Source organism: Meriones unguiculatus, chromosome 14 (assembly GCF_030254825.1).
Source record: "Meriones unguiculatus strain TT.TT164.6M chromosome 14, Bangor_MerUng_6.1, whole genome shotgun sequence".
NCBI lineage: Eukaryota > Metazoa > Chordata > Mammalia > Rodentia > Muridae > Meriones > Meriones unguiculatus.
Window position 1 is genome coordinate 18,768,282 of NC_083361.1, and position 20,334 is coordinate 18,788,615.

At 39.2% G+C, this 20,334-nt stretch overlaps 1 protein-coding gene across 1 annotated transcript in view; it reads left to right on the plus strand.

The window, feature by feature from the left end:
• Positions 1-20,334, plus strand: part of Usp31 (ubiquitin specific peptidase 31) — a 63,341-nt gene that overhangs the window by 12,963 nt on the left and 30,044 nt on the right. The window contains exons 2-7 of the mRNA XM_021640639.2: positions 11,900-12,037; positions 13,042-13,130; positions 13,224-13,316; positions 14,071-14,206; positions 16,380-16,524; positions 19,351-19,528. Coding sequence (XP_021496314.1) covers positions 11,900-12,037; positions 13,042-13,130; positions 13,224-13,316; positions 14,071-14,206; positions 16,380-16,524; positions 19,351-19,528 — 779 coding nt within the window. The remainder of the gene's footprint in view (positions 1-11,899; positions 12,038-13,041; positions 13,131-13,223; positions 13,317-14,070; positions 14,207-16,379; positions 16,525-19,350; positions 19,529-20,334) is intronic.

Genomic DNA, 20,334 nt, shown 5'->3' on the forward strand with positions numbered 1-20,334 from the left:
AATGTATTCACTTTACCTCCCAGTCTCACCTCCCCACTTCCTCCACTTCCTGCTTCCTTACTCCTCAGAAAAGGAAAGCCTCACCAACCCATCCTAGCACATCAAGTCACATCAGGACTGAGTGCATCTTCTTGCACTGTGGCCTGGTGAGGCAGTCCTGCCAGGGGGAAGTGATCAAATAGCAGGCAACAGAGTCCATGCCAGAGACAGTCCCTGATCTCCTTACTAGGGAGCCCACATGAACTCTGAGCTGCCCATCGGCTACATCTGTGTAGGGACCCTAGGTCCAGTCCATGCATGGTCCTTGGTTGGTGCTTCAGTCTCTGCAAGCTCCTCTGGGACCTGGTTAGTTGGCTCAGTTGGTCTTCTTGTGGAGCTCCTGTCTCCTCCAGGTCCTTCTATCCTTCCTGCCACTTTCCCACAAGACTCCCCAAGCTTCACCCAGGGTTTGGCTGTGAGACTCAGCCATCTGTTTTGAGCTGCTGGGTGGAGCCTCTCAGGACAGCTATACTAGGCTCCCGTCGTCTCCTGTCCATATTTCTTATAAAATGTTGTTATGTTTACAGTTTTAAGTAGATTGAAGTTAGAGGGTTGCCTCCCCTTCTTGGTGAAGTTCCCTTGTGTCACTGGTTCTGTAAACCTCCCTCAGGGTGTCTAACTCTTTGGCTGTGTTTTTTGTAATCTTGGCATTCATTGGTAATTATCCCCCATTCCACTAATTCATTAAGGGCTGAAGAGTGGTGACACTAATTCTAGTATTCACTTTTGTATATTTTAGCTGTAAACACTTCTACAAAGACCCTTGAGCTCTTTAGTTCTTTGTTTACCCTAATGTATATTTTGTGAAAGATTACATGTTTTAATACCCCCTCTTTATCTTCCAATTTTAAAAATAATCGATTTCCTAATGTGGTTAGTTTTTGTAACTTTATGAATAGGGTTAATATGTTTTCTCTCACCCATAATGTTATAATTACTTACCACACCCTTTGCCATTTTAGAGTTTCCCCTTATTCATGGGCTCAGGCAGGCTGACTTTTCTTCCCAGGTGCTGGGACATGTGCCGCAACACTTGGCTACTGGTAAGCCTTGTTGATACTTACACTTTTGGCTATTTTTGGCCAATAGGATGATAAGCCCTTTCGACACAATTAAATACGTGTAGTTGGTGATATCAAACCAGAGTGTAAGGAAGTTAGGATGTTCCTAGCTTATTTTAGATGTTTCTTATACAGCTCTGTCAGTCATTTGTTTAAGGATTCCTGGTTCTTCAGTGCAAATGATACTGGGATACCACACTTAGGAATGTCTGGTTTTAAAGCTAGATCATGAATTCAAATTCTAGTTGCGGATTTTAGGGACATTGTGTAACTTGTTGGACTTCACTTCTGTTTCTCCTTCTCAGGAGATCCTCTTTACAGCATGTGGATTCTTGTTCCTTCATCACATTGTGCACTGGTCACAGTAATAATCCAGTGTGCTGCTAACAAGGGGCATTTGAAACACTGTCTAGAGAAGGCCGGGCCCGGCACTGTGTCTGAAAGTCACTTGGAGTAATTCCCAGTGAGTTCTGTTGTCAGTTGGCTATACAGTTAAAATCCCGTTTTGCTTTTGAGTTTGAGGGATTTCTGTCTAAAGTTTACTTTGGTTGCATTATGTAAAAAATACAATTTATAACTTAAAGTCAACCTGTAAAGTGTGATCTTTTTAAAAGCTTAGCATTTTCTCTGATCCTTACAGCCTGTCCTTTCTAATTTTATGATTTATTCTTCTATTCAAACACAGATAGATGTATATTTTTCTCTCTCTGACTTGGGTAAATGTCTGTGTGTTTGTCTTTCTCTTTCTTATGTGAGGTTCACACAGTGCCTGTAGTATGCCCTGCACAGGGGGTTATTTTATGTTCCTTACAATGTTAGAAGGGCGATATGCACAGTGTTATTTGCTTTATAGATTATGCAAAGAACTGTTTTGGTTTTTGTTTGTTTGTTTGTTTGTTTTTGTTTTTGCACAAAGGTTCTCATTCCATGACTCTTTTGCTACATAAAACTAGTCTTGCCCTTTGCCTTTGAGAATCATTGGGACTGAGAAAGATCCTTTTTAAATTATAGGGAGGAACATTTATCCTTTCCTTGAGGACCATCACTAGCAGGATAGTGGTAATGGTAAGACCATCTTTACTGTGTATATGTGTCCTTAGTAGTAGTTTACATTAAAGGTACATTAAATTGGACTATCCTTCAGTCTGCCTTAAAGTAAGAGTCAACTTTTAACAGTTCAGTGACAGCTTGGTAAATCTCCCATGTTAGTTTGTATTTACTGGAAGTTACAGTAAAACCCACTTATTAAAAGACAAGTTTTTCTAAAGGCAGCTGATCATGGGAAATATCTGTGAGTAAATAGTTGGGGATCTTAATACTGCAGGAAAGACTGGAAAGAGGCTTTTTTAAAGTTCTGATGATAGAAAACTGAGCATTGGGTGCTCTTCATGTTCTTGCAAGAGGAGTGGTCAGTGGTCCTTTGTCTGTTGCCCTTTCTCTGTGTTAGAAAGCTGGTTGGGATGTTCTTCCTGGTCATCATCAGAGTTCATGCTGGGTTGAGGGGAAGGAAGGCCACAGTTGGAGGCTACTTCTTTCCTTTGGAAAAATCGTTGAACCTATGCATTTGACTCTTCAGGTTCCTGGAGCAGCTGAGATCTTGGCAGGCCACTGAGCCCCAGTTTCCTTAGTTTTTATTTATGCCATTACCGTACATATGTAACTAGATTCATAGATTGTGGGTGTTGGATGACTCACTGCGGGTAGGCAGTTCTCAGTGTGATGTATTCTGTGCCATTGAATTGTCAATATATGATCTTTTTAAAAAAGACTCCTTCAGATAATTATTTAAATACCAACTTTCCTGAAGATTTTTAACCTTTTTTTTTTTTTAATGGATGGCTGGATCACATGCTGTGCATGTTTCCTTGATTAGAATTCTCTGTTATGAACATTAGTTGTTGAGTCCCATCTTGTGTGACATGAGCTTTTCTATGGGGCCATGCAGGTGAAGGGTTGCAGATACTGTCTCACTTGGATTTTCTGGCGCTTGCTCCTACTGCTCTCTTGCAGTGCCCTTGATGCCTAGTGTTCCCTTTGTGTCCTGTCCCTGGGAGTCTCTGACCCTTGCTGCTTCACACCTGTATTTGACAGTTTCCGATCTGCTTCTAGCTAGGTATCTGGGTGAATAGGCTCTAAAGGAAGTACGTAGAGCTAAAGCCCCAAAAGTATAGTTGAAGTAAGACATTTTAGTGTGCGTGTGTGTGTTGCCTTTGTGAAGGTACTTTTAAGCTTTTTACATGTGCAAAAAAAATGCACAGGTTATTAGTTGCAGCTTAATGGGTTGTGGTGAAGTAATGAATCGTCACCCAGGTGCAAAAATAAGTTACTAGCACTTTGGAGGCTCCTGTTCTCTCCTTAGTGGCTTATCCTCCACAAAGGCAGCTTCACTCCTTGACTAGTTTTGTTTCTCCTTTACCTTTATTTTTAATTATATATTGGTTTAAAAGGCAGTTTTATTGAGATATATTAATCATACGAAATCATGTATTTTAGGTATATAGGAACATAAGCAGGTTTTGGGATGGGGGTGGTTTGCAACCACTACAGTTCTAGAAACCTGCATTCCATTAACACCTTCAAAACTAGTAGTCACTCTACTTCCCCAGATTTGAGCTCTCAGTAATCACTTGTCTACTTTTTATCTCCATAGCCATACTTTTTCTGGATATTTCACATAAACTTGTGATATGTGGCCTTTGTTTTATGGCTTCTTGCACTTAGCATGTTGCTTTAAAAGCTCACCATGTATCTTACTTTATTTCTTTGCACAACAAAAATAATAATATATGAATGGTCCACCTTTTCGTTGCTTTGTTTGCTTGTTTTGGCTTTTTGTGATGGTTTATGTAACCTAGTCTGACTTGGAACTCATTAGGCAGCCCGGCCCAGAACTTGCGTTTCCTACCACAGCCTCCCAAAGGCTGGTATTTCAGGTGAGCGTCTTTCCTCCTCACCTATCTTTATGTTGTTTTTTTCCTTTTTGGTCCTTTGAAAGATACTGGGGTCATTTCCAGTTTTGGACTGTATAAATAGTGCTGCTAGGAACATTTGTATGCAGGTATTTGAGTGGATGTGTTTTTATTTCTTCTGCAGATATACTAGGAGTAGAATTTCTGGGTTGTATGGTAACTGTGTATGACTGGCCAAGGAGTGTCAAACTCCTTTCCAACATGTCTATATCATAATTGATATTAATCTGTTAATGGGTGTATTTGAGTTTTTATATATAATTTTGCACTGTGCAATTTCTTTTTCATATTGTATTTTGAATAGTTTGGTCACAAACATTCTTTAGCTCATTTCACCAACTTATATCTATCTGGGGACATTTAAATGACTTCTGGTTATGATGAGCTTTTTAACATATACCTTTTATTCATTTCTTCAGGTTAGTGGTGATGCCATTCCTGTCAGAAGTTACAGGATTGACTGTTTACTAGCAGTTGGAAAGAATGTCTCTGTTGAAATTTAAAAAGGGACATTTTATGTTGCTGTTGAAAATACCATTTTACTAGTTTATTTGAATTTCTCTGGTTAGTTGTGAGGTAAGAGGATTTCGCCTTGCAGAGCCAGAGGATCAATGCCAGCACATTATGCATGGGAGGCCGGTGTCCTACCACCGACCAGGTCTAGAAAGTGGAAGTGTATCTATGTGATAGTAACATTTTGCCATGTTGCGGTTTTTGACTCCACAGGCTTCTCTTTGTCAAGTATTTATATGCTCTTCTGTTTAGTGTCCTCACACTTTAGGGAGATGACTAAGACTTAAAGTAGAATTGGTCAGAATTGGGCCAGGTCAGACCTAGGCTTTGGGAAGATTCTCACTTGTCCTATGATAAGAAAAACAAAACAAAAACGGGGGCTCTTCATCTGGGCTGGTTTTAATGAGATCACATTGTGAGGTGGAACCTGTAGAGAGACTTTGTCTCCCTGAGCCTGAGGAGTTGGCCTGGTTTGACTGCCAAGCATGCTGTGTGGGGTGTGACTTAAAAGCATTTTTAACCACTTAAGATTTATTGCGTTTACCCTGGGTTTATAGCATTATAAATGATGTATAGTGAAACTTTATGAATCTGCTTAGGAGTAACATCTCTTGGCTACTCCTAATTGACATTTCAGCTCTAAAGACGCAGTAGAAGAAAAAGCCAGAATATTTTTACAGTAGTTTGGATTCCTTGTTTGAAAAAGGTTAGTCAGAAACACAGGTCAGGTACCAAATGTCAGCATCTCCCAAATCAGGAAGACATATGCTTTGTGTGTGTGTGTGTGTGTGTGTGTGTGTGTGTGTGTGTTTTCTCCCCCTTGTTTGAAATGTAGTCCATCATCTGGTAGTGTGTTTTCAGAAAGGAAAGATGCATCTTTATTCAATGTGTATGAGCCACTCCCCCACCGTGGTTCCCTAGACAACACAGTAATATACCAACTATTTACAAAGCCCTTACTTTGATTGTATCTCATTGTAATATAGGGATTAATTTATATGTGAGGACATCCATAAGCTAAATGCAAGTATGAGGCCATGTATTTTATAAGGTACTTGAACATCTGTAGTTTACGTGTCCACAGATGCTGCCAAACCAGTCTCCAGAGGGACAGTTAATTATACATGCGTGTTTGTCCCTGTGGGTGGCTAAGTAAGGTTAGCCTTACCTCTTTCTCTCCCACTCTTCACCTTTTACACTTATTCAACCTCCCAAGAGGAATAGCTTGTGTCTGCTTCATGAAGCAGGCAGGCTTAGCTTCTCTTTTGGCTTCCTTCTGACTGACTGGGAAGATGACACTGCTGTGCCTTCTCCCTTCCCGGGACGCTTAGCTTTATTCCTCCCCTTTGGAAGCCAGTGACTACATGGACTTCTTTTTCTCTTTCCTTCCCTCCTTGCGTTACACTGGCTGCTGTCACTTTGCTCCCAGTGATAAGGTCCAGAGCTTGATGGGCTTGTGAGCTTATGTCAGATTAATATAGGACAGAAAAATTCTAGTTTAAGGCTCTGTAAGCCTTTTTTTTTTTTATTAAATGCTTTATTGAGATACCATTTCGTTTAAATTATGTATACTTACGTTGTACTTTTTTTGTTTGTTTTTTGTTTTTTTTGAGACAGGGTTTCTTGGCTTTCCTGGACTCCCTTTGTAGACCAAACTGGCTTCAAACTCACAGAGATCTACCAGCCTCTGCTTTCCTGGGTGCTGAGTTCTTTAGATACTCAGATGGCCTTTCCAGTTTTCTCTTTGACACTTAACTGTTTCTGACTGTTGCACTTCCCTTATGATGACCTTTTGTTGTTTCAGGCTTGGGTGTTTGCTTTTTAATTCTAAGCTGAAAATTTCCACCTTCCTTTAAAAAAAAAAAGGCGGGGGTGGGGGGAAAGCCTTTGTTTTACTATAGTTTGGAAGGTTTGTATATTGTGTTGGGAAATACCAAGGAGGAGAAGGTCATTTTTAATTACTTGTTACTTAATTGGATACATAAACATATTGTGTGAACTGAGTTCACTAACCTTGGGAGTCAGCTTTCTCTGCTGTGTGTATGCAGAGGGCAGTGAGAGAATCTGTTCAAGCAGCAGAGCTTGTACATGTGAGGTGCAGAGCTCCTGCCTTTTCTTGGCCTGATGAGAGACTGAGAGAGGTCTCCTGTTTGCCCTCAGCATCTTAGGATGCTGCAGTAGAGAAGTCTTCACATGCTGACACTTGTTCTTCCTAAATGCCTCCTTTTTAAAATAATATCCCAGGTAGATAAGCAGCATTTTTGTTTGTTTTGGGTTATGTGTTGGTTTTTGTTTGTTTGTTTTGTGTGTGTTTCCATGTGCCTTGCCTACGTGCCTGTTTTTTTTTTTTTTTTTTTTTTTTTTTTTTTTTTTGTACAGTTCTTCAATTTATAGTAGGTTCCAGGGATTGGACTCAGGTTGTCAGTCTTGTACAGCAATTATCTTTATCTGCTGAGCCTTCGCACTGGCCCTCCAGGCTGCTATATTATTATAGGAAAAATGCACCTGAAAATAAAATGGAAACATATGGACAAAGATTTATTTAAAATTAGCAAATAAACTTTCAGAAGTTTCTGGGTGAGTATAGTTGTTGTTCAGCCTCTAAACCGTTTTTTGTCTTAGTGGACAATTGACATTCACTGTGAGAAAACTCAAGCTCTTGTCTGAGCCACAGTTGAAACATTGGGTTACAATTGTTGCAGGGTGCTTTGTTTATTAATGAAATGTCATGGACAGAATGTCTGATGGCTGAGTGCTGTTTGCTTTGGATAGACTACTTCATACTTCTCTCAAATTTTATTTTATTGTTTTTGCTTTTGTTTTTGTTTTGAGATAGGATCTCTCTCTACATAGGCCTGACTGACCTGGAAGTCACTATGTGGACCAGGCTGGCCTTAAACCCACAGAGATTTTTCCCTTCCCCCTGCTTCCTGAGTGGCGGGATGAAAGGTGTGCACCACCACACCAAAGGTTTTCAGTTGTGAATTTTGTAGGAAATAACACCTATAAATAATTACTCTGAGCCCTATACGATATAGGCACTCACTAAATCTTAACAGTCAGTATGGTCTTAAGTGACATAATACAATTATGAAGGGGCCTCTCAATTATGAAGCTGCTCATAAGCTTTGCTGATTTAAAAAGTGAAATCAGAGCTTTTCCAGCCGGGTCATATTTGGTCTCAGTCTGCTTTTGCTTTAAAAGTAGAGTCATGAAGAAATTACACTTGACAAAATCTTGGAATGTGCAAGCTGTGCCATAGACGAATGATGTTGTGTCTCTTCACTGCTGTTAGGACATGAGCTTTGTTTGGGTGATTTGGCTTGGTTTCCCAAATGGCTGATGTGCAGCGAGGGTTGGGAACCTGTGTTTTTGATATCTTCCCTTGTTTTCAGGGTTACGTAGCACAATAGGATAAAATCCACTCTTAATGACTTTGAAAACTCATACAGTAGAATCTGCATAATTTTTCTCTGACCTCTCCAGAGTGACCCTACTTCGTCCTTCTGAGGAAGGAGAGTAAAGAAGTGGGTCAGAGATTAGGTGGAGGCATTTCAGTTTGTAAGAAGGTCAGGACATTAGGGTTTGCCTTCCGGGTCTGTTGCCAGATTTGTATTGCTAAGATAAAAACCTCCACAGTGGAGGTAAAAGTGAGGGAATATGTGAAGGACACAGTACTTTGATCATGGCTGCATTCTGGACCCTGTGTGACATGCTGCTATGTGTGTACTTTGTCTTTCTCACTGTTTCCTCACCTTCTAATGTGTTTTACAGTATTCACACAAATATCATCCCTTTAAGTTTTAGTTATTCTTCATTAACTTAGTTGGTGTCCCAAAAGTCAAATTCAAAAGATGAGCTGTTTTTAAGGGAAATGTTTATTTAGTTCTAGTATTAGTTTAGAAATCAAATTTCACTTTAGGCTCTATATGTGAATCTAGAAGTTCACATTTCATATATTTCTTTAAAATTGTGGTTACAAGTTGAGTATCATTTATCTGAAATACCTAGAATGAGAAGTGTTGGGGTTTCAGATTTGGTTTTGGATTTTGGAAATCTGTATATATATAATGAGATAACTTGGGGATGGGTGCTATGTGGGGCAGATACAGAAGGATTTCTGGGGCTTCCTGGCTCCCAGTGTAATTCTAGGCTCAGTGAGAAACCCTGTCTCAAAAGGAGGATGGTGGTGAATGCCTTTCATCCTAGCACCGAGGAGGCAGAGGCAGGTAGATCTCTGAGTTTGAGGTCCGGTGTGGTCTACATAGTTATTTCAAGACCAGGCAGGGCTAGAGGAAAACGTGGCAGGAACTTTGACATCCTGTGGCTTCTGCACCTGCACAGGCATGCACACTGCACATATATGCATGTATACTACACTACACATACCACATACACATACCATCATACACATACCACATACACATACCGCATACACATACCATCATACACATACCACACACACAAATTAGGACTTTGGAGCATTTTGAACTAGGAATGTTCAACCTATATATAGTTGTCCTTCTGAATGCTGTGATTTTTTTTTTTTAACACTCTATTCACTAATTCTGTGTGTATGTGGGTGTCAGAGGACATCTAGTGAGAATCAGTTCTGTCCTTCCATGATCTAGATCCCAGGAATCAAACTCAGATTTATCAGGCTTGGTGTCAAGTGTCTTTACCTGCTGAGCCATGTTACTGGGCCAGCTCTCACACTTAGGGAACTAAATTCCATTCTTCTTCTGGCAAAGAAAGTAGATAGGGATTAGTTTGATGAATCTTACAAATCACTTTGTCCCCGGAAGAGTAGCTCAGCTCCTGATCATTTAGTCATATCAGACCAATATTGTGATACCTGTTTCCCAGGAGAGGAAGTCAACATCATGACTGTGTTGTCTCTGTCTTGGTCAGGTAAAGAATGTTTGTGACCAATCAGTGTCTTCCTTGGGGCGTAAGATGTTGCTGCCTGTCTGGGGCTCTATGAAGAGTCTCCTCACAGAATGGAGGTGCATGGCTCCTGCTGTGTAGACCCCCCCTTTTTTTTTTTAGCTATGTTCCTAACTCATTCTTTTTGTTCCAAGGGGAACACACTGTTACTTATTTAAAAGATGTTAATGAAGACTTAGAGTCTTGCAAGTGTTTTGACTTTCATTTGATGTCTGCAAGGATCATCACCGTAGGAGACAATTGGTCTAATTATAGTAGGATATATAGAACTTAAGCCAGTAGATTTGGTTTAATACTTTTCAAGCAGAAATACTCAGGTTCTGTAAAACAGACACGAGTATAAGAAGCTAAGTTTAGGCAAGTCCATTTTTTCACAGAAGCAGTGTATTGCATAATTTTAATGCTATTATTCAGCAGGTGATAGTGATAATCAGCTCTTAAACACTTCAAAAATACAGTGACTAACATTAGGACATTAAAGAAATTAAGGTTTCTTTAATAAAAAAAGTGAAAAGGAATCTTAAAAGGCAAATTAAGGTAGGATCAGATATGACTTAGAATATGCTGAAAGCTCTTTCTGTAGGGGTTGAGCCAGTTGAAGATTTTGACCATTAGGTTCTCTTCTACTTACTCATTTAGTGAATCAGACCTCTCTGGTAGCTAGTGGCACTTAAGTGCTGCTTTTCTCTGAGGCACACACTAAATAACAGGCTATCATTCTCTATTTTGTTTCGCCTGGGGAAGAGGTAAATAGTCCTTTGTGTGCCTTTGGTGGGACATCACCATGTTGAGGGGCTGAAAGTGTGACAAGGAGCTTTTGTGTTAGTTCAGTGGGATTTTTTTTTTCTTCAGTTCTTTCAGTTTGTGATATGGTGATTGAGGGCAGGGTTGACCCAGGATGGATTTTGCTCTAGTTAGGGTTTGTATTAATTAGTTCAGTTGTCTGTTTAGTCTTGCTTGACAGCTGTCTTGCTAAACAACCTAGTACAATATCTTGATACATAGTTATTGGTGTTTGAGTCCAGATGAGTTGAAATGTTGGTGGTAAGAAGCATAAGCGAACTTAATGTAATCTTGATAAAAAATTAAATGTTGACCTGGTCCTGAAATTTCAGAGGCTGCTGTCTTAAAGTTTCATTGATAGATAATGAAGATTGTGGTTTGGTTAGTTTATTTTGGGGGATACACGAGCTGAAGAAAATAAGAGTGTGATCAGAATGGATGGTTGCTGTGCTTCTGGCAGTTGCTATGACCTAGCTGCATGCTATAAGACTTGTTATCCCTCCTGTGGTATATAAGACCTCTTAGCAGTTGTTCTTTGCTTCCTCTGTAAGGCAAACCACGCAAACTGGTGGAAATGGTTTCTTGGCCTGTCTATAGTTTATCTGTCTGTGTCTAGGACCTCCTTTGCTTGCTTCTGTTACCTGGGTGGCCTGGACACCTACTTCCTAATTCTACCTTAATTGGACCTCAAATTCTACTGATTCTGACACATTTCTAAATCTTTTGCAAATTTGCCTTCTCTTATTTGTCTTCACAGTGTTCTCTTAGACTCATGTTGTTTCTTTCTTCATTTTTGTTTCCTAACTTCTTTACCACTGTGCATCTCCCCACTCCAAATTAAATATGCATAGCTAAAGTTGGAGCGCTTATTTGTCTCATTTATATGTAAAATGTTTTGTATATATTCTTTTCTGACAATTCCCACAAGTCCACCTTCTCAGAGCACATGGTCTTAGCCAGTTCATTTAGAACCATTTCCTGGCTTCCAATGTTATTTTTGGTTGCTTTTGAAATCCTTACTGAGCTACTCTTGTCTTTACTCATACCTTTTGCTCTATCTTGCAAACCTGCACTTTCAGGTCTGTGGAACCTCTTGGTCTTAAAGGCATCATACTTTCTTACCACCTTGTGTGTTTAAATATGTTGCTCCCACTTTGATCCATTTTAATTTAGATCCTTCAAAGCTTAAGTGACATCTCTTGATATGTTATCATTATCCTCCAATTCTTTCTCTAGCTTTTATTCTACCTCTGACACCTTCTCTGTATAACTGCTGTATTAATAAAAATTATTCCTTAAAATTTAATTCTTAGGATAATTTTAGATTTATAGAAAAGTCAACAAAAGTAGCACTAGAGTCCTTTAAAAGTCTGTACTAGTTTCCTTGTCATTAACATCTGCTAATGTCACAGCTAAGAAGTGAACTATTAGTACCTTGCTTATTGACTGAATTTCAGTTATCAGGACCTTCCTCTGGTTTTATTTGTTTTTGCAGTCTTTTTGAGACTGTATACCCCTCTTTCAGAATTATGATAGTTTTTAGAGCCAGGAACTCACAACTGTTTGTGCTGATTTATTCACTTGCAGAGTATTGTGTCAAAGAATGCTCTGCAGTATCGAGGAAATTCCCAACATGACGCCCAGGAGTTTCTGCTTTGGCTTTTGGATCGAGTTCATGAAGACCTCAATCATGCTGTAAAGCAGAGTGGCCAGCCTCCTCTGAAGGTGAGTACATGGACTCCTTGGGGCAATCAGGGAGCAGGGGAAGGGGTAAAGAGACAGGGAAGTCTTCTCACAAACTTCCATTGTGGGTTTGTTATATTAAGTGGAGTGACTAGCTCTGGGTGAGTATAAAACTAAGTGGGCACTTTATGGGATATTTTACTGCTTTTTGTGCTGGCAGTGTACGTAAAACACAGTTCCACCCTTAAGGACCTTACAGTCTATTCTAATAAGACAGACACATACTATACAGATTTGCAGAACATGTAACACAGTCAGAAAGAAAATGTATGAATATCTCTGCTGTTAGACTTGAGCATAGGAATTGAGTCCAGAATGGTCTTACTGAGTAACATAGCAGTTCTCAGTCAACTTTTGTACACATAGCCTTAATATGCTAGATAAAGCAGTTCATACAGTGGGAAGAATACGTCCCTGTGGAGCTTTTGAAGTTTGTGACAAGTCTGATCTGTATTTCAGAATTTCTAGTTTTAGGAAGTTGGTGGATTATTCTGACTTAAGATCTTTTTGTTCCTGACCACTGTACTGTCCTAAAATATGTATACATGGCTGACTCCAACACTGTATTGAAGAATCTTAGAGGCAGGCACTGTGTTACTAGTCCTTGTAGCCTAACTTCCTGTGCAGTGTTCTGTACACATGGTAGCAGATGCTTAGTAGTTAGGGACATGGAAAAGCTAAATAAAATGTGAAGCAGACTGAATTAAGCATCAAGATGAAGATTGAAACATCCTAGTGAAGAGAGCTAGACAGTCTTCCAACGGGCTAAAGAGATATATGAGGTGTGCAGTAGTCTGTTTGTGGGGATGAGTCCATGTGACCTACAGGCTGTGTGCTGTGTTCTCTTTACCTTAGCACAGCATGTTGCAGAGCACCTGGGTTCCGTATACAGCTTATAAAGGAAGTTGAGTATTTATGGCATTTTAGATTCAACTTAGTCAAGAATTGATACTTTAGGCCTGTGAATTGTACTTTGTTTTTTTAAGCCACCATCAGAAACTGATATGATGCCTGAGGGACCATCTTTTCCTGTGTGTAGCACTTTTGTACAAGAACTTTTTCAAGCCCAGTATAGGTAAGAGCAAATGACATGTTCCCTATTTTTTTGTCTGCTTAATGTAGTTCTATGTAATCTCAATGTGAATGTTTTACATTTTTGTTTTCAAAGATCTTCTTTGACATGTCCTCATTGTCAGAAACAGAGCAACACTTTTGACCCTTTCCTGTGCATTTCTTTGCCAATTCCTCTACCCCATACAAGGTAAGAATGTATGCATAAAATTAACAGTCTGCTGTGGTAGAGTACTTCTTCTTCTTCTCTGTAGCCTCCTGTTAAGGCTTTTCAATTACTTAGTTTAGGCTTAATGGTAGTGAACACTAGCCTTGTTAAATTCTTGAAGCTAAATGCTTTTCTCAGTGTGCATGCTGAGCAGGTACATGATAGAGGCAAGCCCATGCCATAGTCCTTTAAAAAACTGATTGTCCTAGAATCCCTGGAGACCTTCCCTGTACTTATTTCAGACCTTAAGAGTTTCTAGAACTTAGGCTGTTTTGGAGGAAAAGAGAACCAATTATGAATATCTTGCTTGAAAAATACTTGTATGAGGGTAGCTTTTTCAAAGTTCTTTTGACTTGTTTAATAGTTTCTAGTTAGGTCTAAATTAACTTTTCCCATTTGGTTTCCAAATAAGGGGGGAGTTAGCTTTAGCTTCTTTTCTTTTCAGATAGTCTCTTGTATCACAGGCTGGCCTCAAACTTGTGTAGCTGAGAATGACCTTGAACTCTCACTCTCCTGCCTTTAGGTTCTGAACAAGTGCTGCAGTGGCAGGCATATGGCATTGTTTCTGGTTTATGTCCTACCAGGGGAATGCAGGGTTGTGCATGCTAGGCAACTGAGCTATGGCCCAGGCCTCATTTTAGGTTTTGTATTGATTTCAGGTCAGGTTTGTTTCATTTCTTCTGTATTGTAGCTAAAATAAGTAACTAATGAGAAGATCTGACTTTGATCTGTACAGGCCTCTCTATGTCACTGTAGTGTATCAAGGGAAATGTTCCCACTGCATGAGGATTGGTGTGGCCGTGCCTCTGTCTGGAACTGTTGCCAGACTTCGGGAAGCTGTGTCGATGGAGACAAAGATCCCCGCTGATCAGGTAATAACTTGCTAAGACTACACATGAGCCATTAAGCTGTTGCTTTTTGCTTATCTGGATTTTTTTTTCTGACAAACATGTTGGAAATTTAAAACCAGTTGCATTTACTGGTAAGGGGAGAATGGATGGAGGGAATCCAAATTCAAAGAATACAGTGTAGAAAAAACCTTTGTCTGCTTCAGTTAATTGTATTTATAAAAGGAAAAACTGCTTTATGAAAGACCTCTTGGCTTTGTTTGTAAAGTGTAATTACTTAACCTTTCCCACTCCGGTGACATTTGACAGAGAGGCTTAGGAACCCGTCCCGCTTGTTAGTGGTGAGAGCGGGCAGCTCGCCAGTGTGGTACCCTGTGCATAGTACGTGCTTGTTGTGCTGCTTTTCTTCCTCCTGCAAGCAAGTGCAGTGTACCAGAGGCGTATCTGCCACCCTGTTTCGTTTTCTTCCTTGAAGACCAGAGTCTTTTGTTTGCATAGGGAAAGTTGGGTTTCCCCTTTGTGGGGAGGGAAAGGTAACACATCTTTGATAACTAGTTATATTTAAATTGACCAAAAATACTTATGGCTTATTGGTGACTGAACATATTTTATACACAATTTTTACTGGAAAAATATTACAGGAAACATTTCTTAGGCTTTATAAGGAAGGATGACTTACTGGTAAAATAGCTTTTCCCTGGTTAGCTTCTGGAAGCTTCTATGTAATCACTTGAATAATAAATGTATTTTATTCGTCAACCTCATTTGGCGCCATTAGGACAGATACACGTAAAGTAGTGTTGCCTTAATGCAGCAGAGCTCCACTGTTTCCATAGGCTGAGTACTGGCACAGTGATACAATATTGATATTTTCTTTACATTGCTGCTTGATTCTTTTTCTCTCCAGGATGAGGGGAGGGCAGGGAGAAGAGAGTTCTTGGCATCCAAAATAAATGCAGTGGTGTCTTTAAAGCCTCAGTGCTGTCACACTCTTTTCATGTGTTGTATCAGTTGGTGATATAATTGATAGTTTGCTTTAGCTCTCAGCTTTCTGGAGAGGTGAATTACACTTTCATGTTCACCATGAGGAAAGCAGCATAAGCATTAAATCCTTAGAAGGAAATACGGGAGGAGCAATTTTTTCTGGGCCATTTGTGAAACAGACCACAGGGCTTTCTACTTCATAGACTTATTTAATGTTGGTACTAGTGAGGTGACAGTGGGGCAGGGGACTGGTGGTTTGCCCAATGGCGCCTCTTTACCCCATTGCAGAAGGCCCTGTTGAAGGTCACAGAGCTGGTTGATGGCGGGCCGGACCTGGAACCTTCTCTTCCTCTGCCCTGTCTGTTGTTTTGCATTGGGCAGTGCTGCTGAATCTGTAGCAGAAGCCCCGAATGTAGCCATTGTTCTCTGCCCGTTCAATCAGAAAAGTATAACATGGAAATTAAAAGTCTCTAAGTATCAGTGGTAAGAAGGTCACTAAATTCAGTGCTGTATTATATAATATTCTTTAGATTTTTTTTTTTTTTTTTCTGGGAGTATCCTACAATTCTTCCTAAAAGTAGTTATTTACACGCATCATTCTTAGCTTTGCTTTTTGTTTACTTGGGGTCTGGCTTCATAATGCAGATATATGCAGGTCATACTTTCTAGTAGCTTTCTGAGTAAGTAGGAATATATTTAACTAGTTGCTGTCACTGGGCATTTGAGTTGATTTTATGTGTTCCAATATAGATAGACATTTGACTATCTATATTGGTCATTGGACTTTTTCTTTTAATCTGAAAAAGAGGAGAATTTAATGATATAAAAGAATGTCTTAGATTCAGATGTAGACTGTCCTCTCCATGAGACTGAAAACATGAAGAACTTTAGGCATGTCTCTTTTGCCTTCTTCCTCCTGTGAAACAGAAGAATGAATAATTCTGTTATTATCACCTCTCCCCAAACTTGGAGGAACTCTGGATTTAGTGCCATAGAGCTCTGGATTCAGAGTGTACAGTTAGACAGTTACAGAGGCTACTGTTCTTCTGTGAGTCTCTCATTACCAGCAAATTATGTGGTCCTAGAAGATATCTAATAGCCCCCACCGAGAATTACCAACCTGATGGTCTTGTGAAGGTCAGCTTAGGATTGGAAGAGCTTTTTATATTGAATTTCCAGTTACCCAACTATTCACATTTTCCCCATTTTTTAGATTGTGTTAACAGAAATGTACTATGATGGGTTCCATCGTTCCTTTAGTGACACAGATGACCTGGAGACGGTTCATGAAAGTGATTGCATTTTTGCCTTTGAGACTCCAGAAATATTTAGGCCTGAAGGAATTCTCAGTCAAAGAGGTAAATGGTGATGTCTCTATAACGCACCTGAGTTTACAGATTTGACCACTGTGGGCACTGAAATGTTATATGATAGTGTACAATTTAAAAATTGTGATTAAGTGCATACTGTTGTGTTTTTTTTATTGTTTTCAATAAAATCTCTACTTCTTTTATTGTTAGTAGTGATCCTTCTGAACCCCAAATATGATTCCTGTGTGTTGAACATCTGATCCTTCACCTGTCTGTTACACTCAGTTCTTGACTGCTTTCACGTTCTGTAGGGGCCTACCTCAGTACCTCACCAGATCATCAGCTTTTCTTCACCCTATTTGTACAAGTTTGCCTTAAGCCACTTGAATTCTCTTGTTGGATGTGTGTGTATTTGTTTTAATATCTCTGTTCTGTTACTTCTTTATTCTTGAAAACCATTGGGCACATTATAAAGACATCCTTTCTCATATTACTCAGAGAGTAAGGCTGATTTTTCTTTTTTTAATATTTATTTATTTATTTTGAATGCTCTTTCTTGACACACAGCAGAAGAGGGCATCAGATCACATTGTAGATGGTTGTGAGCCACCATGTGGTTGTTAGGAATTGAACTCAGGACCTCTGGAAAAACAGTTGGTGCTCTTAACTGCATAGCCATATCTCCAGCACCTTGCTGATTTCTTTTAAATATTAGTAACCACTTTTTTATTTGGGTTCTTCTATTTTTGACATGAGTTTGTACTTGGATCCTTGGATGCCCTTTTTCCCATTCAGCCAGCTGGATTTTTTTTTTTTTCTTTTTACAGCATTATCACCAATCAATCAGTGTCCCAGATTTTATTTCCTTTTTGTTGTTTATCTGTATCCATCTCATTGCCACAGGAATTTGTATTCCTATGGTCAATGATAAATAAAATACAAATAAACAAGACAAAAACTGTAGGAAAAAAGTATCAAAACTTTAAAAATTGCGAAAAAAGGTATAGCTGAAAAAATAGCCTCGACTTCTTTTGTAACTAAATAAAAAAATATATTTGGACATGGTCAGGTAGCAACAAAGATAGAAAAGTAAGTGAGTCAGAGGCATGTCCTCAGTGACTGCTTCCTCTAGTGAAGCCTTAGTTCCTTGAGTTTGCACTGACTCTTAGGAGTGTTTTTAGCTGAGGACTAAGACTTCAAGTACATGAGCCTGTAAAGGGCGTTCTTGCGAGCTCTTGATCATGGAGCTCCAGTCATTGCTTCTGCTCATCAGCATGTGGATGGAAATGATCTGTGTGCTCTTCTGTTTTTCCCACTATACTGACATTCTTTGGAGCACTGGTCACCTATGCTTCATCTTTTTATACCTAGCAGTTTTTAATATGCAGCAAGAGTCCAGTTAGTAATTTTTCAACTGAAAAATTCCTCAGTCCTGTCCCTGATCCTTGATTGCTTAGGGATTATTTTATCACATTGAGTCCCTGTGCATTAATGAATTTCATATCCAAATATCGTATTCTAGCTAGAACATGTCTATGTTGAAAGAACTTGCAAGCATGTTACTTTGTGACCTAAAGACATTATGTGTGCCCTATTCAGTGAGAGCACGTGAGAGCACCATATTCCTCGATCTGGAATGACAGCTGGGATTTAGAGGTTAAATCACTGGCCCCAGGTCCCATGGCTTAGGAGCCACAGGACTGTGATATGAAGAATGGATCTTTGCAGCAGTTGAACAGCATCCTCTTATCTCACTAGAAATCCTGTTCACTTTCCACACTTACCTTTGCCAAGAACCTGGGGACTGAAGTAATTTGTTGTTTCAGATTTGTTTTCTGTTATCTTTATTTTTTTCACATCACACTTTAGAATGCTTATAAAGTGGTATCCACTTTTGTTTCTTTGGGATTTCTTTGTGGTATTTATGCCTAAAATGTGCTCTTCTCTCTAGTAGCTTGATTAAAGTTCAAGTGATTGCCTTTTTAAGCTTTCTGAAATTTATTTTGGTATTAGCTCTGTACTTGTCATTCAGATTGTTGTCATTCCACTGCATCTTAACAGCAAGTCCTCTATTTTATATTGCTGGCTGCTTAGGTTATTGCCAGAACTTTGTTGTGATTGCTTTTCTGTAAGCTGTTCTGTTTTTTTCTTTTAGTGTTATTATTGTTGGTGGTGTTGGCAGAAAGGCCCCTTTTCATTATGGGGTGCGTTTCATTAGGTGACATACTTTTGAGAGAATAAAGAAATAAGCAGATATTGTCAGATATTCACAGATATCATAAGGCTACAAAGCCTCATGATAGTATTGACTAACTGGATGGCTCTGAATAACAGGAAGCTCTGGTATAGGGCCCTGAAGATTTGTGCGGTCTGTCAGGCATCTGTTTCTGCTAATGTGGGTTGATCTGTTCTAGTTATCATGTACTTACCACAGCTCTAGATTAGGAAGTGCAGTTTTATCTCTATAATAATAATCAGGGACAAGAAACTGCTAGTGAGACCTTGTAGATGATTCCACATGTTGTCTCTATTGATTCTGGAATGCATTTGATGACTGGCTACTGGATCTAACTTTAAATTGTATTTGTGGGTCATTCCAGCAAACTTGCCCTTTGAAACTGTACCTGATTTTGACTTAGGTGGAGAGTTCTAATTTCCGGTTTTAAAGATAGGAAGCCTATTCTAAAGCAGGCGATGAATGCCAACACCTAGCCTAATGGCTAGATGAATAATCTCGTAGTGGAGTGTTTGTCCCTATTTTTAATTGTTATTTGAATTGTAAATGACAGTTTTTTTATTCTATTTCTAATCTTTGTAATGAATGAATAAAAAGAATCTTAAAGAGTTAAGTTGAGCTGTTTTATTCTGTTTCAGGCATTCATTTAAATAACAATCTAAACCATTTGAAATTTGGCTTGGATCATCGTAGACTGTCTTCCCCACCACCAATAGCAGCAAAACAAGGGAAGGTGGACTTGCCCACCAGAGTGGCAAATGACAAGATTGTTCTGCTTGTGTGTAACCGGGCCTGCACTGGGCAGCAAGGGAAAAGGTAAGAACCAGCTTATTTCACAATAATTACTGACATTTTTGAGGCTACATGTTTAAAAATCCTTTTGAAAGCAGGAATGAAAAAAAATCTACTTTAATAGGAATTTTATTTTGCTTTTGAGGTAGGGACTCACTGTGTATCCCAGACTACACGTGAACTCCTGATTCTCTAGCCTACCTTCCAAAATGCTGGAGTCACAGGCATGTGCCATCATTCCCAGCTGCAGTTAATTTTTGATTCTGAAATGCAGAAGGAATTTCTGTGTAAGTTGACTTGAATTGTTGGATTAGGAAGGGGAAGACTATAAAATTAGGATGTTAGAATTTGAATACGAGGCACTTACTTTTAAAGCTTATCTAGCTTTTGAGAGCTTATGTTCTGTGTGTACTAGACATCTTAGAATTCTGAATCTGTATCTTAAGACCTAAAAAAAAAAAAAAAAAAGTCTTAACATGCTTGTTTGGGTGGTACATGCTCCCTAGAATTATGTCCCAAACTGAACTCTTTATCTTTTTCTTCCAATATTTCCTGTCTTGGCAAGTGGCACTATTATTCACTCAGCATTATAAGTCAGAAATCTGGGAGTCAAAAATCTCTCAAATTTCTCTGCTGCCCTCTTTAAGAATATATGGGAACTATAGAATATCTTTCAAAGTAGCTTTATTACAAAAGTATTACCTGAGTGATAATAACAGCTGAATGTGTCTCAGAAGGACTCAGATTTTTTTTTTAAATAGTCAGGATTGACATTATTTGAGCCTTTTAGTATTTCACTTTGAAATAAGTTCCTTGAGTGGTGACATAAA